General features: G+C 41.4%; 1 protein-coding gene across 2 annotated transcripts in view; it reads right to left on the bottom strand.

The window, feature by feature from the left end:
* GALNT7 (polypeptide N-acetylgalactosaminyltransferase 7) overlaps positions 1-27,092 on the bottom strand; it is a 73,660-nt gene extending 46,568 nt beyond the window's left edge. The window contains exon 1 of one of the 2 annotated variants that reach the window (XM_074905764.1): positions 26,902-27,092. In XM_074905764.1, coding sequence (XP_074761865.1) covers positions 26,902-27,027 — 126 coding nt within the window. In that variant the 5' untranslated portion in view covers positions 27,028-27,092. The remainder of the gene's footprint in view (positions 1-26,901) is intronic. The other variant, XM_074905762.1, reaches the window with a different exon arrangement.
* Positions 27,093-27,788: the final 696 nt, after the last annotated feature.

Genomic DNA, 27,788 nt, shown 5'->3' with positions numbered 1-27,788 from the left:
TTGTCTGCCTCAACTTAATACAGCCACACTTCTAGTTTATCAGAGCAAAAAGGTCACTTGAGAAATTAAATTGAGCCTAGCATTTTCAATTATTTGAGTAAATAGGAGGGGGTTATTTTAATTTATTTACTTACCTTGTTTAAAAAAAAGAAAAATAAAAGGGAAAGGACTACAAGCTGGATCAATAGATTTCCTTATTGACTAGACTCATGCTGGCAAGACACTGAAATAATGCCTGTTCTCAGTCAAGATTCCAGCATGTTTCTGCTCTAGTAGCTAATAAGAGAGAAAAAAAACCCAACATGTATCCTGTTTTGGTTTGCTTTGAATCATTATGTGTGGGTCTTACTTACCATGTTACAGTTCATTGCATAGATGGAAAAAATGAAGTGCCACATTATATTACTTAGTCCTGCAACTATTTTTGTGCCACATGATGGAAAAAGACTCCACAAAACTCATAACCAAAAAAACTGGAAGACTTCTCAGTATACAGGATCAAACACAGACAAAAGGGAAAATCAACACATCCAAAACCAAATGGCTGAATACATTTACTCTAGATACCCACCAACTTTGAAATAAATAAAACAAGCAAAGATTCCCACAACACAGTTGGCTGACTGTCAAAGGGAGCCCGTCAGATTGAACACCTTCCACTTCTACCACCCATGGTAACCTCCATATGAGCAATCAAAAGTTATACCTGCTGCAGAGAGGAAAGCAAAACCAAAAGCACACACAAATAGAAAAATACAGCTTCTCAAACAAGCATAAAGATCTATGGCACAACTGCCATCACTTCAGAAAAGAAATAAATAATTAAAAAGCCCTTTGTAATCATTACCCTTTTTTTCACAAGAAGGTCTGTTTTAAGCTCCACATGCAGCACTGCCTTCAAGTCATACTGTGCAAAACCTTCCATCAAACAATTTAATCAAAAGGCAACCAAGTGAACTCAAATTAGGGCAGAAGTTGGACCAGGAGAATTCTTTTGTCAAACACGAGCATTTAAGACACCTGACCTGAAACGGGCATTTGCTGTCACAGTGCCTGGGCAAAACTGTCTCTCTCTTGCTCTGCCTTCTTCTGTGTGTATTTCAGAGGCACTCAAAAGGTGATGGAGTGCATACTTATGCACTCAGTAGCTCCCACCATGACTTTAAAAACTTGTGTAAACTTAGAACAGAGCATTTATGGGAACTGTAGTACACAGAAACACAATTTCACACTAAATTATAGAAAAATTCTAAAGTTTAAAGATACGTGTTTGTGAAAATGACAGATTGCTAAATCACTGTAATTGCATGCTTTATGCAACCCAAATAAAAAAAAAAAAAATACTGTTGAAGGTGTTTGTCACCAGCATTTCCAAGAAAATATGTCTATAAGTTATAAAGTATGCAACCAATGCCATTTCTTCACATTATATTTTTGCCCCATTAAAATACTCTAGGAGAAACAAAACCTCCTTCTTTTATACAAGTCAGGGATTGACTGTATTTATATCACCTCACTGTTTCTGAAACAACCATTGCAGTGATCCATGTACTTGAGCAAGACCTAAATCACATCTATTAGTGCTACAGCTGTGTAAGTTGTGTTACACTATCCTAGAATAAGTTTTGGTAGACAGAACTAACTTGACTACAGTGTTGTACCACAGACACATTACTGTGACGGCACCTTCAAAGATCAAGTAATCTTATCACACAATGATCACATCAGTCTACTTTCTGAAGCATTCACAAGACTTGGTCAGAAGCCACTTTGGAGCTACAGTGAAAACTCCAAACAATTAAAAAGAACTTTGATGATCTAAACAAGCAAGCATTACATTACATGCATAATTTTATCATATATATATATTCTATTCATTAAAAAAGTATATAACTCTGAAGAGTAACTGAGGTGCAAGGGCCACAAGCAGCTTTGGAGAAATGCATGTTCAGCAGTAGTCCTATACTGCTGTGTACTGTACTTGCACCTACATGTGAAGAATGAAAAATAAAACGTGGGTTGGGTTTTTTTTTAATTTAAGAAAAGCTAGGCAACTTCGCCCTTTGCAGGTGCTGTGAAATCTAGGAAGCAGGTAATGTGATTGATATGTGATGCACTACTCCTGCCCTGCACTATCCTTTATCCTTCTTCTTGCCCCCTTTATCTCAGTTCCCAAGTAGCTCCTCGAGAGGGAAATGTTTTCCCAGGGATAGATACCTGTAATAAAACAGCTAGTCAGCAGCAGTGATGAAAATGCCTTTCTCCACTGATTCCTTATGTCCAATCTCATAAGGCAGAACAGGACTATCACTACTATTTACACTTCTACAGTTACAGAAGTAACTTAAGTTTTCAACAGATACCAGCAGATCACAGTCATTAATATTGACTCAGCCCACTGGAAAAAAATTATTAAGTAGCAGTATCTTTGAGCCTCAAAATGACCTGACTTTGCTGAAGTTTGAGAGCATTGCTCATGGAAAAGCAAGTGGCTTGTACAAAAATAAAAAGGGCACATAATAAAGGAGAGGAACTTTATGTGAATTTAAAAATGTGAATTTGGCAACAGCTCAATGTTCTGCTATTATGAAAGAGTCTGAAAGAATTTAACACAAGGTCTGAGTGACTTGCACTGATCTATGTGAGTCTCTGTATTGCCGATTACAAAAAATGGTAAAAACAACTTCTTGTTACGTAGTAATGAGTCTAAAAACTAACAATTGTCACTAACATCTGGTCATCTCTGCTCGTGTTTGAACCTGTGAGTGGAAGAAAGACACTGAGGAAAATAAGAGTCAGCTTCTCAACTTCATTTCATTTTTTAAAGGATTGCTGTAAGAGTTCCCAGGGCAAAGAAAGACACCAACTAGCTCTTCCCATCATCTTGGATTTTTGTGAAGATACTGTGTACTTTGTCACAGCTGAAGCCTTCATCTATGACAGTGACTTCAGGCTGTTGCTGCATACTGCCATGGTCTGCAGCCAACTTCTCACAAGGTCATTGTATACAAAGTTGTATGAAGCTATGAAAGCTCTCAGGTAACAAATCATATGGAGACCACCTTCACCCCATGTCCTTCCCTTATTTTTGTGGCATATCTGTAAATACAATAACTTTGATATTCAAACTCCTAACAGTGCAAGAATACTTATTTTCAATTGAAATAATGTGATTGTCCAGCTATTTGCCTAACAGAGGGGAACACCATAAATCCCGAGTTTTACCTGTTTACCTGCAGAGTACCTAGTTTAAAGATATATATCCACATTTAGAAAAGTCAGTAGGATACCCATCTAAGCAGCCCATTCAAATGAAATGGTTCTGTTGTGATATTATCTTGTATTTGCAAAGAGAATTCATCTGAGCTAATGATGCTTCTGTCATCCTCTTTGGCCTTGCTGTGCACATATCACTTTAACTCCTGCAGAGCAATGCAATTCTGCCACAAGTGCTGTTTCAGCTTGTACTGCTTTACCCCCTGCTCTTGCTCCTACACTCCCTTCTCTGATGTCCCTGGTTCCCCACAACCTCCTGCAGTACATGTCCCTCCTCCTGGAGGAGTCTGGATTTTCTATAAATGTAAGGGCACACTCAAAAGCATCTGGTTCAGACCGAGTAACTTAATTTACTTAACAAAGTTCAGTTACCATCATCAAAAGCAGAGACTACCCAGAGACCTGGCCAGAGTGCTTCATGTCTGATTCAGTCTCTTACTGAGGGTGTGACTGGCCACCCAAAACTTGCAAACTTCCCTCTCTCACCTTAGTGAGATTTAAGAGTACGAAAAGGACAGTGAGAACATGGCCTGTACCTGACCTACCTGACATAGTTCCTCGTTAGGAGAGGTGCAGTACTTCTTAAATTCCCGTGCAACAGGCAGTATCACAATTAGACTCTGCCTGAGTGAAAGCAAGTAAAAATGAAAACACTGACTGCTTCAGAACAAGCTACTGTCAAATACAGCCGTCTTTTTTTTGTCTTCATTTCTACTGGCAGTCTGTGTTTGGGGAATATTGAACCAGCTGTTAAACCTGACTTGCCTTCAGTGTTGCTTGAGATTCAACTCTTACTTGGCTTTTACACATCCCATCCTTCCATTCCTGGTACTGTCATAGTTTATTGTCCCATACTGCTCCTGGTCCCACCTGCAGCTCAATAGTCATGCTGCATTAAAGAAGTCTTGCCAGAGATTCACTTCACACTAAGTCTTCACCTAAGAGGTGACCAAGAACTTTGTGGAGGTAAGCACAAGCAATGCACCTCTCCTTGCAACTGTGGAGAACACCGTGTAATCTGGGATAGTAAATAAGGACATCTAAAATAGAAAGACTCAGATAAATACCTGAATAAACAGATATTAAATCTCTAACTTCATAACTTAAAGCTAGTTTTAAAGGAGGCAAAATAGCCTCTTATTTTTAAGATTATAATAATTTTCAAGTAACACAGATATTCTTAAACTGAATCCTAAATGAAGCTGCCGTATCACCTAAGGGAAGAGACTAAAATACAACATCACATGTTCTAGAAATGGAAAGATGTTGGCACTAGTAGCCTGTGCAATAAAAAAACCCCAAACACATTTGTACCTGCTTGCTGTGATGCTTGCTAGCTGATGTCTGCAAGCAGTTGGTGCTAATTGCTGTAAGGTGCCTCAGACAAGAATGCACCCAAGGACATAATTTTTGCAGCTGTGATGGGTACATCCTGGGGAGGGCAAAGAAACCAACAGACACCTGTGGTAGTCAAGAAAGCTGAGAAACTTTACAGACAAGAGCAATGAGCCAAGACAAGGCCATATATTAAAAAAACCCCTCAGAGTTCATGGAAAGGACACAAAGACACCTCTTCAACAACCACTAGGGACCACCACAGACCATCGAAAACCCCCATGGAAGCTCCTCAGAGACCCTTGTCCAAATTTTAGTACACTTGCACAATGTATTACCTTATTCATTACATCCTTTGGAAATAGGTGTGTACTTTTGGGGAATTACATGAATATTCATTTCTTTTACTGTATATAGTAAGTGTGCTTTTGTCTTTTGACATGCACGTTAGGTGTAATGATCCCCTGTGCATCCAGTGCTGCAATAAAGAATGCCTGACTTCTAAAACTTCGAACTAAGTCTTAGGGGGCTCTTTTGAGACCGAATTTACGGTAATAGCTGTTGAATAACAGAAAAGTTGTTAGAGGACCCTGGATAAGACAGAAGTATGATCCAGAGCCTCCCAGATCCTCTCCTTACAGACAGCACACCAAGGAGGACAGAAAAGCTTTTAAACTCAGAACAGCAAGGATTGATTACAAGTTTATTACAACTAGAATAATCAACATTTTCAGTAGAACAAAGCCAAAGTGAGCAAGTGGGAGAGAACACAAAATACCATAAAAGCAAGTATCTCCCTACACATTGTACCTTTTCAGGTGTGTTATTGCTTTTTGTTAAGTAAGTGGCTTTTCCTGTTGCATCAAAGTGCAATTTCTTTGGTCCCCAAGAACTCAAGAGACCCCAAGAGACCACATGCTTTCCTTGCCCGCCAAGAAGGTTGCCTGCACTGATCCTTAATGGAACATGATACAAATGGAGAAAAGACAAATACTGACATCATATAAGGTAAGTCAATTTAGGTTAAGTACTTAAGACTAGTCTAATCAGCCACCAGCTGACCCAGACTATGCTTCAACTCTGTCTGCCACCTGCTGCTTTTCAAATGCCAATAACCTTCCTTCTTTCTCTGCACAACAGACAAATTTTTACATACTGCAGCCTATACTGACATTAGCATGCATTCAGCATGGTACTTCAACTGCAAACTTCTGTAGAGCATCAGCAACAATAATTCAGTCTCAAACAGAGACTGCAGTGACTCAGACCTCCAAGCCAACAAACAAGCACCTGTTTGGTAAGTTTATGCTCAAATGCACCATATGGGTTGCTATGCCATAGATGAGACTCCACACTAATTTATAAATAAATAAATTAAATTTGTATGCTGGTTGACTCACTTCATGCTAAATTCAGCCATTTAAGATATTTTACTTCAGTTGTTTGGAACACTGTTACGATAACAGCCAAGCTGGACAAAGAGGCTAAAGAGCAAGAACACCAAGCCCTGGAACATAATTATCACCCTGCTGTCGCACCAGGGAGAAAAAACTGTCCCAGGTAAGTAAAGCCCACCAGACAGTGACGCATCTCTTTCCAAAACAAAGTCTAGTTTCTTGTCTAGCCTTGAGAGCAGAGTCTCTAAGGACCCAATCGCTTTCAGTTTTCCTTCTTTTCCTGAAGCAACTCTCCACCTGAAGTTTTAGGAGATGTCAAGTTACATCTACTCACAGGAAGGACACCACTTACTGCCTAGAAAGTTAAACCTTGTTTTTTCTTAAGAAACTAATGAAAATAATTCTTTTTCAACTTCTCATCCTGGAGACAATCCATGAGGTACCTTGCTGTGTGAGAGGTTCAGCAAAGTGACTCGTTCCTTCAGCAAATGTGCCAGCTGCTGTAGTTATCACAGGAGGAGAACAAAGCAGAAGATGAACTGCCACATTTCTAAACAAAAAGTGCAACAAATTGGCTTATCTAAGGATGCAGTCAACCCCAGAAAAATGTTTAAGCAGATGAAGACTGTGGGAAGTTGCCAAATGCTCAGAGTTCTGGCTGGCTCTAATCAATATTATCATCTCTCATTTCTGTAAACATTTGTTGTTATGTATTTTGTGCAAATGTAACCTTCTGTTCTCCTTTTAATTTCTCTCAAATTTTCAGTTTTGTTTATAGTGCTTAAGATGGTGCCACTGCTTACCCTATTTTAGAGGGGCAGAAGGTGAGAGGCAAATTTTTTTCCAACTCTTTCTTCTAGACAAAAGCTGAACAGCAGGAAGTCTCTTTTGGAAAATGGATTGCATAAATGGGTGGCAGAAAAAGCAAGCTTTTTTCCATTTCCCTCCTCCAAGTGATTAGGAGTATCACATTTGCACACCACTATGCTGTTTGGAGCAATGCTACGTATTTGATCAGATTTTGAAAACAGTATTGAATGGTTCATATAACACATTTAGAAAACAGTAAAATTATCAACAAAACCCCATAACTCTGCCCTTAACTTGTATGCAAGGGCTTCAGAGTCAAGTATTAGATGATTTTCTCCATCTTCCCTAAGCTTTTCCTAAGAGCCATACATTAGGACCATCTAGTACTGAACACCTCACAAGCATAAGATAGTTTTCTAATGCAGCCTGATAAACTGAAATCCATTTTCTGTTAATAGAAAAATAGACTTTCAAGTAAAGACCAGCAAACCAGAGTGAAGATAAAGGCATTTATTATCACACACTTACAATAAAATTAATCAGAAACATACTTGAGCTATAATTAATTGCTTCATAATAATGTCAATAACCAACACCTTGCTGGCCAGTTTTTCCCCAGGATACAAGGAAAAAGGGGAACATACCATAATAGCTGTCCACAATTTTTCTCTCTAGAGGGATTTTATAAATGTTTGACTGGAAATACTATGAAAACTAAATGGACAATTGCTTAAGTCATCATCTCCATCACAGCTGCCTGCAAGATGCAAAAGGGCCTCCAGGTATCAGATCTTTATCTATGACTCTTGGACAATTGCTTTCCTTCTCCAGAAAAAAAAATGCACTGATTTTTCATCTGAGCTTTACTTTCTTTCTCCGTGTTGCCAGTTAGAGGCTAGTAAAGTAACATGCTCTTGTTAGTAAAGTAGATTAGTAAAACGGTATTCCCACAGGAAAGCAGGTCCCGTTTCTTTGTATAAATCACCTCCTTCCCTTATAGATGACTATTCGGCAATTAATAAAAATTAAGAGCAAATGATCCTGAATACCCGAAAATAGTGTTGTATTGATGTCTTATCAATTTAGTCCATGCGGATCCATGCAGTTTAACTATTTCTACAGTAGTATTCTACTGTTGTCACTTGCACACCCTTCCAAGTGCTTAGCAAACAATTTGCAATCAAATGGAAGACAAAGAGAAAACAGCCATAAGAATGAATTATTTCACTGCCATACTGTCATCATCCAGAACACTACCATTTCTATTGCTAAGACCTTCTCTCTGGTACTTTCTCATTTTACTCCCACACTCCACGTTCTTCATCTTCATCGCCTTGTCTTTTGTGCCCAGCAGATGGGCTCGTCCAGTCCTACACCTATACTCAAGCCACTACTACAGTTGCTAAGATCTTTCTTCTGTAGCCCTTAATAGTTCAGCAATAACAAGTCATCTCTTTGCCATTCCAAAAAACTCTTTCATCTTTTTTTCCCAGGAAGTTGTGCCCTCCAAGGTGAAAGGCTTGAAACACATCATCACTGAAGAGGTTCAGTACAAGATTTGTTCTCATCACTACATTTCAACGTTAAATGAAGCTTGTGACCTTTCTAGGTGAGTGACTGCTCCTTCCACGTTCCATCTCACTCCAGGAATATGTAGCAGGTGCACCTGCTCAAGGAAAATAGGGCTTCTTGGCTGCTGAGGTGTAGCAGCTCCTGACTGCCTTTGTTCTTGGGGCTTCACGGTATTTGAGGCCTTTGGCAATGGGAGACACTACTGACCACAGATCAGATTGGGCCTGGGGATCAATGGAGTCCCCTGGGAGCCATTTGGAGCTTGTCCCCTGGAGCAGCAGCTGCAGTCGAGGACTCCCCCCTTGGGACAGGACGCTGCCCAAGGAAACTCCTTGAGGTGACTTAGGTCAAGACGCTGCCCTGAGCAGGTCCTCAAGGTTAAGAGCCCTCACTTGTTAGATGAGTGATAGAGCATTACGAGTTGTTGTTAAACCCTAGGAAGTTGTTTTGTTCTCCTCTCATAGACATTCGAACCTGTAATTTATGGAGGGCTGGTTATTGTGTTGACAATATATTCTTAATTTTTGACAGTTGCTTGTTTATTTGAGAGCCTCCGTAACAGAATATCCTTCATTTTATGCATACGTTTGAATGAGATTTTAAAAAATACAGCTCATGTTTATTCATATGGACATTAGAGATTCTTAAGGACTTCTAAGATGTCCTCTGTCCAGCTTCATTTCCTTCCATAAAGGAAGGCTTATTCTTCTTTTCCTGTGTAGTAGTGTTACACAGTGGACTATGAAGGGACAAGGCTTTTCATTTTTCTAAGATCAAGCCCCTTTTAGGAATGTTCTCTGTAGACTGAAGAAAGAAACAGATTAAGATGTTTCATTTGGACTTAAACAATCAAAATTTAAGTAATCAAATTTTAAACCACAGAGATAAGCAGGTAAAAACAAGCATATGCTTTGAATTTAAACAGTAAGAGACCAAAGAGTTACAATTTATAATCCATAGCTTTGCTATTGAAAATATCCAACTTCTATTATTTTTCCCTCCAGAGGAAAAAAGCCTCAGAAAGAAACAAAAACTACCATCAATCTTCATGTTCTAAGCAGCTGAGGACAGATTTTCTGGCCCTCCAGACATCAGCTACAAACACTGCACTGGTTAAAGCCTGCAGAGGAACTTCATCCTTGTTTATCAATCGTCTGAGACAGATGGGTATTTAAAAATCATGCATTTGTTTTATATACCTCAGTGAGTAAATGACATTTACAATACAATAAATCCATCACTGATGGACATGCTTCATCAAGGGATGCAGGTTTCTGTGCTATATCTTGTCTGCCTCTATTTTTAAAGACACATATGTCAATCTCATTTCATATTTCTTGCTATGAAGTAGTAAACTGCATGATTAGATTTTAATTTATCTTGAAATATTGTTACCATTCTCAAGCTTTAAAACAACCTATTTCTGTCTTTTTAAAATTGAATTTCACAATTTGATCAACCCTATCATTTTGAAAGCTTTTTCAAAGAAGACAGCTGAAGCTAAAAGCTGCATTGTATGAAAGTTACATATACAGTCTAAAACCCATTTCTGAAAGTTTCATCTGAACTCCCAAAAGATTTCAGAAATTCAGAGTATTTACATAATTACCTTGTGTACTGCTTGACTAGATAAGTGAGGGGAAATCACTTATGATCAATTGTGTTCTCTGTATCATCCTTCCTTGACCGTTCATTCATGTGTCTTTCCTACACAGGATATTAAAGAGAACCTATGTGGTATTTGCCAATAAATTAGTTATATTCTACTGAATTGTTGAGGTAAGGTAAGTTCTTATCTGACCTAAATACTTAAAAAATAAAATAATCAACAGAACACATGCATTTCAAACATCAGAAAGAAACAAGATCTGCAACAATACTGGACTGGTAAGAACCAATTATTGAACAGATAAATCAGTCTTGGTAAACTGACTACTCTTTCTGTGACAAATACAGCTAATGATATTACTTGTTTTGCTGTGAAGTAAAGACAAATATCAAAACCTATTTCATAGCTTTGCTTTAGAAGCCACATCATGCATGAGCACAGCCAGGTTCTTTGCATCTTTTATAGACCCAGCAAGAATACTAAAATATAACCTGCAAACTCTGTCAAATGGACTTCACTGAACCTGTCTGCTCTCCACCATGCTTCCAGCCATGCACTTAGCTCTGCACTCTCCACACAGTATCTTTTATGTCAACTACAGAAGTTACCACACTCATGTTGAAACCGCAAGACCTAGTGGAGGGGCAGACACGCTGCACCTGGACTTCAAGAAAGGGACTGCCCTGGCATTTACTTTGTTAATGCAGATGATCCACGGTGGTGCCAGCAACCTAAACTTGAAGTTGCCCAAGACTAACATTCAAAACGTTACTCTCAAAGCTGACTTTGGGAACCAACATCCTACAGCCTCCTCTTAAACATAGCTCCAAAGATCAGCCTCTAGCCCTGAGCACCATCCAAGTGACCCATTTACATCTGTCAGATCCTGAAGAGAGTTTTCACATGTGTTTCCAGCTCAGGTACGCTCTGGCTGGCATTTCTGACCATACGTCTGGAGAAGATGCAAATGAACATCATACTCTCATATGTGGATTTCTTTGCAACTGGACTGCAGCATAAATTATCTGGTGTACAAAAACCACAAAAAAGATGCATGAGGAACCTTGCTTGCAATGAATGGAAGTCGGTGTTCTCAGCACAGGGTCTACCCACAGGATAGCCCCACCATCCAAACAGAACAGCAAGAGGCATTTCTCTGAAGCACTGTAATCTTTTCAACATATGTTCACTTCTTGTAAACATTTCTGTTACGCTATCAGCAGTCTTGGCAATTTAGACTCCCCATGGAAATAAGAAGAATGGAATTTTGGTTAAAAATTTATCTCAAAATGATGGCGAGCCTTTCCTCAGGTTATACTCACCCCAGTAATGCAGTTCACAGCTGGAGCAATTTCCACAAGCCCTAAGCATGCATGATCCTGGTAAGCTTCAAACAGAGCTGCTAATAACTGCATTTATGAAAACTGTGCCCTTCGCTTACTACATCTAACACAGAAAAGATATTATCAAAGCATAGTTATGATCTATCCAGTTCATTAAATGGATGTTTAAATCGGAACGTGGTTCGCTGAATTGAGACCTTTACGTGCTATCATTGCACTTTAACTTCTAACAAAGACAATTTTGTTAAAGCCTGTCAGAAAACTCATTTCAAAAGCCCTCTGCAGTCCCCAAGAGAGAGAGTCTGTTGTCTCTAATGGGGCAAAATCTGGCCAACAGCTGGAGAAAGGAAAGTCAATAAGGCAGTTCATACTTATGTCTGGCTGGGGAGAGACAGTGCCTCCCTAGAGGAAGAACTGAAAAAGAAAGATGTCAGTATTTCGATCTTCAGTTTCAAAGAGAAGCTACATGCATGAGCCATGAAATACCAGAGAAGGATGAACTGAGAGAGGTACCAGGACAGGACAGTAGTAAACAATCCAGATTTGTTTACTGTACATCAAAACACAATCAACAAAAGAAACCCAAAATTCCAAAGGAAAGATACTGTAATGAAAACACAAGAATTCCACTGTGTTTTGCTACTTCTCAATAACCCACAGACCTTAATATATTGAAAGTGGTAAGGAAAAGCAATATAGAAGAGCCTCTTCTAAAGACCTTCTTCCTTATGTCTAACCTAAATCCACCCTCTTTCAGTTTAAAACCGTTAACCCTCATCCCATCACTAGAGTCCCTCCCCATCTTTCCTGTAGGCCCCCTTTAAGTACATAAAAGGTATATGCTCTGTTTAAAGCTGTGTCATATGTGAGTTAACCAAATCAACGTCTTCTCAATACATTATCATACAATGTATGCTTGGGCAAATCTTCTAAGTTAAGATAGATAAAACTGGATTGAGTCACTATCCCACTGAACAGCTCCAGTAAACTAAAACAAACAAAAAAGCAAAATAAACAAAAAAAACCCCAATGCCAAAACCAATGAGAAACCCAACTATTATTTCTTAAATTACAATTAAACAGTTCTACAGTTTTAAGTCTCATGGCAAACTAAAAATATCAGGGACAGCAACGAAGGGGTGTCAAGTGTGTTCTTTGGTGAAATATCCAACTGGATATAAAAAGAACTCGCACCATAAGAATGGCCAAACAGCAGGATAAGTAAGGCAGAGGGGTTGTGTCATCATCCTCCTTGGAGGTTTCCAAGACCCAACTACATAAAGCCCCAAGCAGCTTGTCTGAGCACACAGTTGACCCTGCTTTGAGCAGGAGGTTGGGCTAGGCACCTCCTCAGGTCCCTTCCAGTTTGAATAATCCTATAATTTCATGCAAGAAATTTTTGATATCATTAAAACTGGAATTTTTGACTTTTCAACTCACTTCAATTAAAAAATATAAAAGCTTAAAAAAAAGTTGCTATTCAGCTGTCCATTTTTAATAATGTCAACAGAACATGAACAGCAGAAACTCTGTGCATCTCTTCAGCAGAGAGCAGCTGAAAGCCACAAGCAATAAAAGTCACTTCAGAGATATTTTACCTGGAAACGGTGTATTTTCCAGTTCTATAATTCTTGACAACTGTAGGTTTGTAAAGGAAGTCAGATTTATGTAAGATGTAGCAAAAACAAATTATTTGCCTACTCTTCCTACTGAGTAAAGGGACTCAAGGCTGACGTCCCTGTTCTATTTAAAAAGCAAAGTTTGGAAGACTTCTGAATGTCAATACTATGATGCATTACATTGACGTTTATCTTCCCAAGACTGCAGATATACAGTAAAACCCGATGGTGATATTTTTCATCTCTGCTACAAGGTGAACTGTGGAATACCAGGAATACCAATTACAAGATGCACCTAGCTCTTGCAGAAAATTAATGAAAATCATATTTTTTAGCTGCTGCAGACAAGCTGCCTTTACATTTTTGGTTTTGCTAATTTGTTGTGGATTTAAACCTCTGTCCAATAGGTGCTGCATTTTTCAAGCTGATGTTCCAGAGCAGTATGGATACATTTCCACAATCACTTTACTTCTCCTCTACAGATTTTTGTCCTGTCTGTGTGCCAACACAAGCACCTTTACACCTGCAAGCTGAGCTGGGTCAAAGACCCCTTGTAGCCAAGCTGTGAGGGCAAGCCAAATGAATTTGGCAGCCATAAGCAAGGTGAACACCAGTGCCAAGCTAGTTCAAAACAGGAGCATGGGGACACAAAGAAAAAAAAAAAAAATCCAACTGCTGGAAGCTAGGGATAGTTGTAAGACACAGAGTGCCCTAGTAGCAAAACACACAGAACACAGCTGCCTCCCCAGGCTGTTTAAAACCATTACTTTTGCATAGGCATACAGCAGAGAGACGAGGGCCATGCAGCCTTGCTCCCCCCGAGTGATTTCTAGCCATCCTCAGAGTCCTCCTTGGGACATTCTGCGGGGCATGGGGGAGAAGAAGTTCCTGCAGGCTGGCAGTAGAGCAGCTGCCTGGATCAAGAGAGGGTTTGCTTCTTTAATACCTTTGAAACAAAACAACTAACACAACAACAACAACAAACCCAAACAGAACAAAATCCCACCCCAGAATGCCTCTCTAAACCCTTCTTCTCCCTTGGAAGAGACCCACTTGCTGTGCTGAGGAAGCAGAGACACAAAGGCAGGACACTTACGTGTCCAGGCCAGACACACATGGTGCACCAAGAGCATCAGAAAAAACAATATGCAAGCTTGCCCAGTTGTGTGGTTTTCTGAGTCACCACACCCAGACCCCATTTCAGAAATAATCCAAGTTGTTCCTATGCAGGGAAGGCCTGTAACAGTAAAACAGAGTGTTTCAGGTGGTATGGGCAACGGCTACTGTTCCACTTCCCAAGGTGCCCAGGACTGTTCTTCCAGTGTTTCCTGTGGTAGATGTTAATGGTAATGCAGGAACACTCAAGCTCTAAACAAAAGGACATTTCTGTTAAATGTTCTTAGCAGTATGAATCTCCCTTTCTTCTTCAAAACCAAACCTACAAAAAGAAGTATTTTCCCTCTTACTACAGAATTAAGGAGACAGCTGCATGCTTGTCAGTTCTGGGAGAAAAGGGAAGATGTGCATAACCAATGTTTGCCCTGCACTGGTGAGGGAGGGCATTTCTCCCTTTTCAGGAAAGCTCCAAGCCTCAAGGGAGTTCTCATTAAAAATTCATAAAAATGGTGACTTTTCACAGCATGATGATTTGAACAAGCATTTCCAGATCTCAGGTACCACCCTTCCCTTAGAAAATGCACCCAAATGTCAAGTAGCACTCCCTTCCACGTTAAGTATTGTCTCAGTTTTGTATCCAATCTTTTATGCCACTACAGCTAAATAGCAAGGGTATTAGGGAATGTGTCAGTCTAGTGCTGGCCACATTTCTTCAGTCTACAGACAAAATAAATAAAAATAAGTAAAGAACTGGAACTTTAAGGGTAAAAATGTGTGAAGGGAAAGGAACATTGCAGAGGTTAACATGCATTGGGATAAAACCAGCACTGGTTATAAAACATTAGAGGTGCCATAAATTGTCTTTTTCATACAGTTTAAAAGTTTCAAGTCCTGTAGTCAATACAGTATAAAAACAGTTAAGCAACATTAAGGTCTGACAAAATTAACAAATGCATGCAGGGAAGAAAATGGACTTCCTACAGGAAAGTTGTTGGGGTTTGGTGTTAGACTATGAATAGATGTCCTAAATATACACTGCTGGAAAGTTTCCATTTGTAAAGTCAAAGTGACTTACAGAAAGTCAGCTACATACAAATACATACAGGAATATTTAATATGTTCAGCTATAAAACACTGATTCTGTATCTGAAACTTTAACTTCCTCATCAGTAAAACTGGGCTTAAAAAGAAATGCTCATGCGTTTTAGTATATATGTAAAAAGTATATTGCTCTGGACTTAGGAAATCTCAGGTTTGCAAATGAAAAAAGGAAGATAGAATTATTTCTGATATGTGAAAGCATTCTCACTGATGAACATTTTAAAGCATAAGAGTCAAGATTATTCAGTTAAACTATTAAAATGCATTTTTAAAGCACTGACTTAAAAAGTATAATGAATTCTGTTTGCAACATTATACCTCTGGTAACATTAAGTAGTACATTATGGTTGTTAGATAAACCAAATTAAGAAGTTCTGCCTGCTTCTTAGAATTTAACACCTGTGAACCATTCCTGAAAATTAGGATTGCTGGGATTAGACTGCAAACTGTATTTTGACAAGTTATCAGCACAGACTAAATTCTTGCAAATATCATGCAAGATAAAACCTGTTCAAAAACCTGTTCAAGCTGCCTTTCCTTTGCAGCAGCGCTCACCAGCCAAGTCTACCAATGAAAACTTTGGTGCTTAGCATTTAAGGCTGTGAAGACTGCTTCAATCGTAGACATGAACTGTAGAGTTTAAAATGAAACAGTTTTTTTTCCCATAAAAACCTTAGCATTCTATATCCTATGACAAACCTGTTAGAAGATAGATTGCCTAAGCAATAAAGTCAAGAGAAGTAGTCTGTCCATTTATCTTTCTTCCTTACTTAGCCATATCACTTATTATGTTATTGCAATGCAAAAAAACTCTTACACTGTTGAACAGTAGGTCATTAGAATAAACCTAATTAACTCTCCAAACTCCCACAAAGAATGAACAAGGAAAAAAAAGTGACCAGGGAAAAAAATTAAATAAATTGAGGTATTCAACCTTCAGCTGAGGATGAGATTGGAATAAGAACCTGAAATAACAAAGATCAATGCACCTCATTACGCTAACATGGACTTGTGCTGGCTGCAGTCAACCAGTGATCATCACGAAGCCTCCTTGTAAGGATCCAGTCATACCCTCGTCACCTGATGCAACCATACAGGACTGTTTTAAAAAGTTAATTAAAAAATACATATTTTACTGTTTCCAGTAAATATAAAATCCATGTAAGGATCTGAAAACCGAGTGTCTCGCATGAGGTATCTCTTAACCACAAGATCTAGGCATATAGGAATCAGAGAAAGGGGACATAGGACAGATGAAGTGTGCTCAAGGACAGCAGATTTCAAAGAATTCTAATTATTTTTAAAGTAGGCCAACCCCCAGGACATATCCATTTCATCCAGAAAAATTAATCGAGCCTGCTCCCTGCCATTTTCTTTTCCCAAGGCCCCTCAGGCATACACAAAGATTAAAGGCTACATGAACTATCCTGGCAGTCTGCTCCCTTTTATCACAACAGCTTGACAACTCCCCTGTCATCACAAGCCTTGGCAGAAGATAATAACGGGAGCAAAACTTGTTAACTCCCCGAGAGGTGACTGATGTGACTATTCATGGAAAAGGTAAGACTGCTCTAATACTGAGACTCTGTATTTTACAGAGATTTCCCCCCTCTGTTTCTCTACATGAAAAAATGGTGATGTATTGACACTTTGGACACCTAGTCACTGCTCCATATATGAGCGCTCAAGGGTCTCACCATACATTGCCAAAGCTGGCCAGAGTAACCATCTGCCCCAGTTTTGACATCAACGTTTTCTCCCAGTCTTGATTCCAGCGCCATGGATAGCTGCTCTCCTTGAGAATGTTTTTTCTGCTGGTGACTCTGAAGGAGGAGCTCACACCTTGATTTGCTCAAAGAGCTTCATAGCCTCACTGTCAAGCCAACACTTCTTGGCTGTCCTTAGCCCAACCTTTCTTGTACTGTTTACATAACTAAAGAATAAGCAAGTGCTCAAAACAAGTATTTTAGACTGGAATTGGAAACCATGGAGAGGGAGAGAAGACACAGAGGGTCTTCAAGTCTTAAGACACCGAGACCACACAGATGCATCCCAGACATTAATCTGCAGTCTTACTTGGGACACACAGGGCTGAAATCCTCTGCAGAGAGTACTCAGACCACTTTACATACTCAGTAAATCTCATGCCATAGGAGTATCTTACACTGAGTGAAATACCAGTGTTTGGTGCTGAGGATCTCTGAAAAGTGATACAAGAGACAGCAGAAGATTCTTCTTCCTCACCAGCAGGAGCTGAGGCACAGGAAACCCACACACCATCCTTCTGGACTTGAGAGCTGCTAGCTATGAACTCTCTGATTGAGGCAGGTGATACAGTTCTAAAAAAACATTAAAAGCTCATACTCCATCAAAATAATCAAACAGCAAACACCTCTGTAGATTACTGAGATACTCTTTCCAAGCTAATCACTGGTGATGGTCTTGGTTCTGTGCAGGAAGAACATCCTTCATAGAGGGGAGGGAAATAAGGGTAGAAAACGTGGAAGAGGTGAGAAAAAACGAACATATTTCATAGCCCCTGTTTAAAGCTTCCCAGAGGCTTTGGCACATTAGAATAACACTGTGGGAGATAGATTGGCAGAGCCAGAGCAGGTGAAGCAGTCTAATGTGCATGATAAATGCACCATTGACACATGCACAGCTTATAAAAGACATATATTATGAGTTTCGAAGAGCTGACTTCATGGCCTCATTTAAGTGAGAGCATAGCAAATCTTGTTTCAAGACTAAAGCATGCAGAGAACACTTTATTTTCTCTGAAGAACACGTTATCTAAATATTGCCTTTCTTGGTCTTCCTCAATAGAAAGAGTAGAAAACTCATGACACTGCCAATCCCAGATGCTTTTAAGAGTAGCTTGGTTACTTTTTTTTGTTTTGCTTCAAAATGTTATTACAGATGAGGCATTTTCTACAGCCAACTTAAAATTATAAACACCTCTGACATATCTAAAATACTTATTAACTAGCTCAAAACAAATACATTGCTTAAATATCCCAAATCCATAAAGACAGGAATTGAGAAATAAAATGCAGTGCTGCTATGCTCCAGCCCTATTGAAATGCTATTGGTTTTTTTAGTCATCCTTAAAAGGGAAATCTTTTACTACAGGTTCAAACCAAAGCAAATTTGAATCCCCAAGTTGTGATAAAAATGCTCAAATATGGAAAAAACTATGTTAAATTTAATGAAAAATCTTGTATTTTTTCTAAAGCAAGCACTCTAACATAATACTTTCCGTCTTATTAAAAACATCAACCGTATTCACTCAAGTCAGAACAGTTCTTGCTGAGCCATTTTCATTGCCAATTTTCTAAAAGACAACAAAATAAGTAAGAAACTTTGTGGGCTGAGCACCATCTGTTTATGCTTTAATTTCATTAACAGTTATATTTTGAGACCTTCAACTGTAAAGAAAGTTTTCCAAATGTAAACAGCATATAAATCAGTATATAGTTTTACAGTACCTTCCTACAATTCTCTCCTGCTGCTCAGGGGTTTACCACACATCAGTGCTATTCGCAACTGAACGTTCCACAAGGAAATAAAAGGAAAGTTAAGTGTACCTTCGGAAAGCCAGAGCAATACTAAAAAACATTACTGGAGTCAGTGATTAGGATGAATGATTCAAAAAGACATGGTAAGAAACTTAAATACAGACCACCATACAGCAGCAAACAATTAGTTTATTGTAACGGAAAGGAGAAAAAAAAAAAGGCAATTTGTTCTGCAAGTTGCAAGAAAGCATGCTTATACATGGAGAAACATGCTTAATTCCTGCTTAATACAATCCTTTTTTAAGCATCATCTCTTCATCTCTTTATTACAAAAAGTAGCCATTGTTGTTTTAGTAGTAAGGTAGGTATGTAGCAAAGTAAATACAATATTTTTATTCCCACATGGGAAGTCAACGGGTTTTCAGAAAATAGGAATTCTGTGCTTTAAAATGCATCCCTAGGAAAGCACCAACTTATTTCAAAAACTGCTCACGCTTCAGCAAAGAATTTGGTTTTTTCAAATTTCAGACCTACCAATTCAAATGATATTCTAATGAGTAAGCAGGGGGAACACAACAAGGATGTTTATTTGAAAACCAAAGGTAGACTGCAAGTATTAGGCTTCTCCTCTGTATCTTTTTACAATTAACAACAACAAAAAAAATACACCTTCTCCCAGCAAGCTCCTTCAAGGAGGCTACAATTAAACTGGTAAATCTCAATCTAAATATCTGCTATGAAGCACAAACTTAAGCTTTGGTTTAAGTTTAGAGAAATCTATTGAGGGTTTTTTTTTTTTCCCCTAAAACCTCTATCAGGTGAAAGGCCAGAATAACCCCAAATCCAAGCCTAAACAGTATCACAGGTTGCAAAGACATGCAATGCTGCTGGCCTCTCTGTTGGGCCATTCTGGCAACATCTTCCTTAGTGAACACATTACCTCAGCATTACTGGTAGTTATGGGGGGGAAACCTCACTCACCAAAATAGTGTCTAAATCTAGAGCACTGTGGGGTGGAGGTGGACTGCTAAAGGCAGATTCAAACAAGATAAATACCCTTTAATTCACAAGATTAAAGAAAACTGATGGAGGAGGCAGCCTTTTAAGCAGCATGTTACTATTTTTAAACTAATCGTTCACAGTAGACGTTTGCTTTCCATGCTTATGGAGGAAATCCAGTAATTAAATGTAACTGTTACCAGACTTGGAATCCTTCTCTCAGATTATATGGCCTAGTTTCTGTAAAAGGCATCCCTCCTGCCCCCCCAAGGTTGAAGTCAAACCTATTAATGTAACAGCTTATCCTGCCCTATTTCCACTTGGCAGTCTCCTGTAATGCTGATTTAATATCTGACAAAAATAGGACAAAGATACTGTCATTTTTCATTAGGGAACGTCAGCTCAGTACAAGCAATTTTAACTCTGCTGAGCTTGGGATAGGGAAGCGCATGCTGCTTGGCCATGGGGCGAAAAACTCATGTATATACTTCTGGATATGACATGCCTTCTCTCAAGGCTGGCATCCTGATTCCCCACCGAGCCTTTTCCAACAAAATTTCCTAACAGCAGAATTTCTACTACTTCAGCTTAGCTCTTATAACTTAATTCACCACTTTTTAAATAGGGAGTTAACCATTACCTAGATTTTTTTTATTCAAAAAAGGACTTCATTACATGCAATTTTTAATGCCCCATTATTTGGCCACTAACCACAAATTACCACTTTTATATATATATATATTTTTTTAAACAGAAGACAACCTACCGAACTTGTCCTGTTGATCCTTCCTGATTTCTGTGGTCTTACTCACAGTTTCTCCATTAGGTACTGCAAGAGTGAAATAGTTTTCCCTGTGCAATCCCCAGAACAGAAAAAATTACTGCTTTTTGTTGCATAATGTTACCTAAGAGTGCAAAGCCACCTTTCATCCTATGCTGAGGATCCTGCCAATCGTTCCCTGGATGCTCGAGATTCACTTCTCCTGCAGTGGGATTCTTGAAAAGCAATTGCCAACCTTAACTTAAGATCCTTGATTTTTCAGCTGTTCAGTTCTTTTAAGTTACATTAACACTTGGGGCTAGAATAGGACAAAAGGAATCTTGTCACATACATATAAATGGTGCAAAACTGCTCTCTCCCGCGGAGTAGACATTTACATAATTAATAGTCTTGAGATAACAATGAGTTATTTACCTAACTTATTACAAGGGATCTTAATGACAAAAGAGTTCAAGGAAGTTTTAATACAATCTATGTATGTATACATAAATTGTAGGAATTACATAGGCTTTTTTTCCCCCCATTTGTTCACATTATCCTCTTTGTGGTCATTTATTCTGCAACATATTGGAAGCATTTGTCAAAAAGATTTCATTTATTTAATATGAAAGGGATTGGGGCTTTTACACTTTCCCAAGGGTGACAGAGTTTTACAGCTCTTTCGAAGCTGATTTAGATGAAAACGCATATTTTTTTAAAAAATTAGCATTTAGTATCTCAAAACATTTTGCTTATTACTGTCACGAGCAACACTAAGGATTACTGCAATAAAAAGAAGGGGAAATAAAACCGATGCATACTTCCTACAAGAGCAATACTTTGGCTATAGCAAGCTCACTGCCTCCCCGAGCAGAGATTTCAAATCAAACTTGCTGAACGTGAAAGATTTGGCAAGGTGTTCATTTCTGCTGAGTGTCACACAAGAAGTAGTGACTTATTACAGCTCTGACTGTGGAAGGCAGCGTGCCTAAGTCTGGCCCTGCACCTGTAGGGAGCTTTGCACACCCAGATGATGAATGACTGCATTGAGCTTTCAGATAACGCCAGAGTGGCAAAACTGATGTGGCACTCCTTGTGTTAGGTCTCGCCCAATTACAGAAAGGCAAATCAGTAAAAAAAGTGACTGATGTATAGATAACTATACAAAGCAATTGGAGGAGTGATTATTTTGCTCTTTGATCACCTGTGTACCACAATCATGTTTTTACCAAACTCAAAAAACTTGAATTCCTTCGCTACTGAACACCACTCTCCCTGTTACTTCAGATTTATCACCTTATTCTGACTCCTGCCTTTCCTCCAGTAACAATATCAACTTCAAACTCCTGCAACTCAGTTTCTCTTCTAAGCACATTTGCTGTTACTCCTTAAGGGAAAGTAGAGAATTTCCGTTGGGACTTCCACCACAAAGAATCTAATTTAAACCACAATAACACTTCAAGTTCAGTCTGCAATTTGTCATTAAATTCTCAGTGACAACCCAGCCAAGGCATACAGGATATTAGCAGTCCTTAAGTGGGGGAGAAGGGGTGTCACCAGAAAGCTCAGAAAATGTCCAGTCAGCTTTTGTTTCTTTTTTTTCCAATTCCTCCACTTCCACATCATAAATTCTCCACCTTCTAGAGGCCATGTAGGAATTGTATTTAAGCTTGGTGGTTGGTGAGTGCCCACAGCCCCAGCTGTAAGCCCATCATCTGGTTTCCTAAACTGGAGGGACACGCCAGGCTCGCTACCTGCACGAGGGCCCTCAGCGGAGCCTCCCTTCCCAATCCCAGGGCAAGCACTCTTCCCTTGCTACAGCACAGCCGCCTTGACATCTGGCAGTAAGGACAGCTAACTGTCCTGCTGGGGAGATGAGGGTATAAATGTCTAAGGGTTGGAGACTGTAACCTCAAAAGCTCCTTTTAAGTTATAGAGCTCTGAGAGCACACCTGGAGTAGGTGCACACCTTCAGGGGTGGCAGGAGGAAAGGGACAGTTGTCCAATTACTTAGGCACACAAAAAAAACCCTGGGAAGCCAATCCAGAAAGTCTGCGAACTGTCGATAAACAAATGCTCCCTAAGCAAGAACCCATTATGAACACGTCACTTGCAGACACTGAAAATCAAATGTCTTCAATACGTCGCAATGCAAGTTAAAAGCAGCCCTTCGGTGGCTGAGGTGCAGTAGCTATGGGCTAGCTAAAGCTGGGAAACACTGCAAATATTGTAATGCTTCAAATCTGAAGCACCAGGTTCCCAGATATGAGGCCAGGCAGCCACACCGAGATTTCAGGAAGTTCTCCTCACTGCACGCGGGAAGAGGGCAGAACAGGGAATTTTGTGGGTTCTGCAATCTCACCATCACATTTCTGACTTCTGCAAGGTCAGCCACACACTTCCAGCAAATCTTTTACTACCTTCCTATGCTCTGGAAGGTGATTAGTAACACACTGGACACTCCTTACTTACTGTCCTTCACATGGACAAATGAATAATGTCATTTCTATTAGCTTCTTGGAGAGTGCTCCAGTGAATATCAGATGTATGAGACCACTCATCATACTAATACCCAAGACTATGAGTGTGCGAAGTTGTACTTTAAGCTTTGCCTCAGGTAAACTGAACAGATCTTTCAAATAAAAAAACCACCAGCCTCAATTATACATAACTTTTAAATCTTCCACATACTAATTTGGTCACTTCAACACTTTGTAATTGGTCAGATTAGGAGAGTTAAAGTTGACCTATTCTGCATTTGCTCCTCCAAATACATAAGTTTCAACTTTTCAGTAATGAATCTTTCTTTACTGTTTCAGTCCGTTGGTTCTGCTTGCTGTACTACCCACGCCTCGATGACACCAGCTTTTAAGGCTGTACCTCTGAGGCTGCTCATTAGCGACACATCTCGCTGGAGACCAACAAGTACTATAGCTGGGATCCCTCAGTAATCTTCTTACAATGAATAGCCTCAATCATTTCCTGATAGCTCCAAACCCATACTCCCCTGATCCAGAAGAGCAGAAGGTATCAGAAAACATACAAAAGACCCCACGACATGCACATAATAATCAAATCGATGATTCTACCTAATCTTTTCTCACAGACATAAACAATAGCATCCCTGCCTAAACCTTCAGTACCTTTGCAATCCTTACTATCAGATAGCAAGTGTCCTTACTTACACAAAAGCAGATATGTTTGTAAAGATTCTGAGGACAGACCTTAATATATTTTCATTGTTTCTATTTGGATTAGACAGGAAAGTAAAAGCTTTTATGATAAGGACTTTTTTATTCTGTTTGGGTATTTCTGCAATATAAAATATTTAACCTCTCCCTCCAAATCCTACAAGCATTTTTTTCTCAAATGGTGTCTTGCAGAAACAAAGTTCCACAGTTGGGTTACCTGGAGAAGAGAGCTTTGTCTCCCCAACTCCTGAATATACTTTCAGTGAACATACACATCTGTGGTAGTCTTCCACCAGAAAGAAAGGTCTTATCTCCCAACTGTCTGCACTACTGTTATTATCTCTGTGTTCTCTCATTTCCTTCCTAAACAGCCACTTTCCACTTCCACTTTTTCTTTTAAAACTCTCTGTACATTAATCTTGCCTCTCCAAAAGATCTCTGAAATCTTTTAAAATCAGTAGAAAAAAGATAACACAATATTTGAAGGGAGAGTATTTTTTTTTTTTTAAAGGTACACGGTTATAACACTACTACAAGATGTTCTGTATTACCTATTCCTGTCTGCTGTTGTAAGCAGGAAAAGATTCAAGGTTATAAACATAAAAAGAACAACACAGCAGAACTTTTCACCTTTGCTTCTTTAATGCAGAACTTTTCACCTTTGCTTCTTTAATGCCTCAGTGCAGAGAGGAAAAGGGTACTGCCTGAGGTTAGCTACAAAAAGTTAAATTCCATTTTAAGATGGTACTGTCTGAGGAGGAATTTTGCTTGCACTGAAAGCTCCAGCCAACAAATGTAAAGGGAGGAGGGTATTGTATGGGAAGAATTATTCTGTTATCTTTAGCTTAACTTTCCGGTAACTAACAACAGAGCAAACACACATTTGTATGACTGAACAAAGTGCACAGCAGTGCATTTCAGAGAAGCAGTTATGATTAAACTCCTAGTTCCCCCATGCTGAAACCGCACCAATGCACAGTCCGTCTCCAGGTGTTGCAGAAAGTATACTCTGAGATACACACCAACACACAGTCCATTTCCAGATGTTGTAGGGAGCGTACCCCGAGATGCAAGCCCATTTCCTAGGGTCAGCACTGCCTGGCCTAGCAGGACGCAAGATACACAGGCCCTAACCTCTGGGCATATTCTTGGGCTCTGCCAGCTCCCCATAAAGAGGCTGGAGTTCTGCTAGTAGCAAGCCTGCTTACTACTGTGTAACTAGTATTCCTCACCTGAGCAGCTTCTAAGGAGCAAAGCCATCCAAACCAAAACATGAATTCAATAACAATACTGTTTCCCAGAAAATGACGAAGCAGCACGTATTACCCACTCTCATATGTATCACAACGACAAGTAAACAGCTTATCTAGCTAACGAACCAGATACTCTGTTTAGATTTCATCTTTGACAGTATTTACTTAATATAATCATATTTGTTCCCAACAAAGACTGAATTATTTCCCGAGGCGGCTGTCATGGATATTTCCTCCTCCAGTCAAGGCAAGGGTAACCAAGACTGAATGATGCTTTATCGGGTACTGGACTGTTAAAACTCTTCGACTCCTTTATTGCCAAACATACCAGCTAGAAAAGATTTCTAAATTAGACCTCACACGCAAATGGGGGTGGATACAAGGGTTCAGCTCAAAAGTCTCTGAGCAAAAGCCTTCAAGCTCATGAGAAAGGACAGTGATTCCTTACAGCACCTGAATAAACTGATAGAGCACACACACTGCAGGACTGCAATATTTCAGCTGTCGCCCCAGAAAAATCATCTAAAGATGGTCACTGCCCTACACAGCAAGGCAACCATAACTACTTTTTTTTTTTTTTTTCCAGAGGATGTCACTTTACATGTATATTCCCCTTTCCTAAGCAGAAAAGTAATCTGACTGGTTTTGACCCAAAATGTTTACTGCCTGACATTTTTTGGGGAGGTATGCAAACAAAATTCCTGAAGGTTTTTCTCTACACAGAAAAGCCCATGTTGTATGTAGAAGAGAGATTACAGAAACTTCACCACTTAATAATAAACTGCGCATCTCTGAAAGAACCACTACGGCCTATTATCTCAGCAGCGACTGCCAAGATACAGCAAACTGTAACAGCTTCGGAAGACAGAGCATCTGCTGAAGGAGTCCAAAGTCATTTCCAGTTTTCGAACACAAGAATCCTGTCAGCTCGCTTGCCTTCCACAATTATTCAAAGCAGCCCGCTAGAGAGGACCAAGATCATTAGTGAACACATCACATTTAAAATAATCACTGTAAAATTTTATGACTTCACAAAGATTATTTTAATCTTGACTAATCTTACTTCAAGCAGATCTCCTTAAATCCAGTAACGTTCCACAGCTCTAAAACATCTGGCAAAAATGGAAGCAGTACTTTGACTCCTTCTGAGACCCTGGCGTCAAAGGGCCAGATTATTCACACCTGACTGACGAAGGCAAGTCCATGGCGAGGGTGGCTCTGCAGGTTTGTTTGCCTGACCTCCTGACACTGTTCTGGAGTTTACTGTCCCTCTCAGCCAAAGCACCAACCCACCCCACGCCTCACAGGTTGCCCACCATTTCGGGGTGGGAGATCTGCGTCGCCAGCACCTTTCGGCTTTCCGCGCCCTGTTCCTAAATTACCTGACTTGCGGCTCCTCCTTGGCGAGACCTGCCGTGGGGTTTGTAAAACGTCAGGAGGCCGATCCGCGGCGGCGGGGTGAGGGTGAGAGGGGTACACCTGCACCCTTTGTTGGAGCTCTGGGGGCGACCTTTGCAGGATACGAGCACGCAGCTTACACCGGCGCCGTGATTTCGGGGACGGAAAAGCTCCCGAAGGAGACACGGACCCACGACCAGCGGGGTGCCCAGGGCACCGCCGGCGGGGAGGTCCCGGGGACGGGCCCCGTCGGGACACTGCCCGCACCGCCACGCCGGCGGCGCGCTCCCGGCCCGGCCCCGGTCGGGCTGCGGCGGCCCCGCGCCGGGTGGGGCGGCGCGGACCGGACACCCGCCGGGGCCCACCGGAGCCCGGAGCGCCCCCGGCCCCGCCGCGGCCCGGCGCGGGCGGCGCCACCCGGGCAGGGACGCCGGATCCGGGGGAGGGCTGGGGCCGGCCCCGCCGCTCCGCGCTCCCCTCTCGGGCCTGCAGGCGCCGCAGGCCGCAGCCCGGGCAGCCGCCCCCCGCCCGCCGCCGCCGGTCACATCCCGGGCGGCGGCCCCACCACCCGCTCCGTCCCGCCCGCCCCGCACTGCGCACTCACCCGCGTCCGTCCCGGGGGAGCCGGCTCCTCGGTGCGGGGCGACAGCGAGGACCAGAGCAGCAGCAGCCCCAAGAAGCTGCCCGCCAGCAGCACGGCGCGCAGCAGGAAGCCCAGCTTCAGCCGCATCCTCCCGCCGCCCGCCCTCTCCCTCCCGCCACCGCGCACGCAGCGCCCGGCCCCGCGCACCGGCGGGCTTCCGCCCCCCGCCCGGCGCGGCGCGCAACGGCACGGCCCCGCCGCCTCCTCTCTCTCTCTCTCTCTCCCCCCGCCGCCTCCTCCTCCTCCTCCCCCTCCCCCAGCCGCCGCTGCTCTCCGGCAGCCGCCCGCCTACAGAGGTTGTCCTCCCGCCGCCGCTGGACGTACAAACTTTTTTTCCTTTTTTTCCTCTTTTTTTCCGCCCCCCAGCTCCTCCTCCTGTCTTCCCCCCGCTCCTCCCCGGTCGGCTTTCCCGGCGGGGGCTGCCGCGGTGCCTCCCCGCTGGGCGCAGCGGCCGGGGCGATGCGGAGCAGGAAGTGGCGGCGGGAGCCGCGGTTCCACGTGGCCGCCTGGCACCGGGGCGGGGGCGCCTGGCGGCGGGATTCACCCCCGGCTCCGCGGGCGGCGGCTGCCGCCGCACCGGCACCGGCACCTGCGCCCGCCCGGAGCCCGCCCGCACCCCCCGGGCAGCGGGAGGAGGGGAAGGGCTCGGGGAGGGGGGGATCAGTTTTTCTGAGCGGGGCGGGCAACTCCGCTCGGGGCACCGGCTTGTAAAAGTCAGGGTGCAAACGCCTAACGAGTGACTGTCATAGGCGCAGGGTAACGGAGGCCCCGTAATTACCGTATGCAGCCCGGGCAGAGTAACAATGGAAAGTCAACAGATTTTTCTTGAGGATAGCAGATTAAGTACG

The sequence above is a fragment of the Athene noctua genome, chromosome 4 (assembly GCF_965140245.1).
Source record: "Athene noctua chromosome 4, bAthNoc1.hap1.1, whole genome shotgun sequence".
Taxonomy (NCBI): Eukaryota; Metazoa; Chordata; class Aves; order Strigiformes; family Strigidae; genus Athene; species Athene noctua.
The sequence above is the reverse complement of the archived record's forward strand: the minus strand, read 5'-3'. Positions and strand labels throughout refer to the sequence as shown.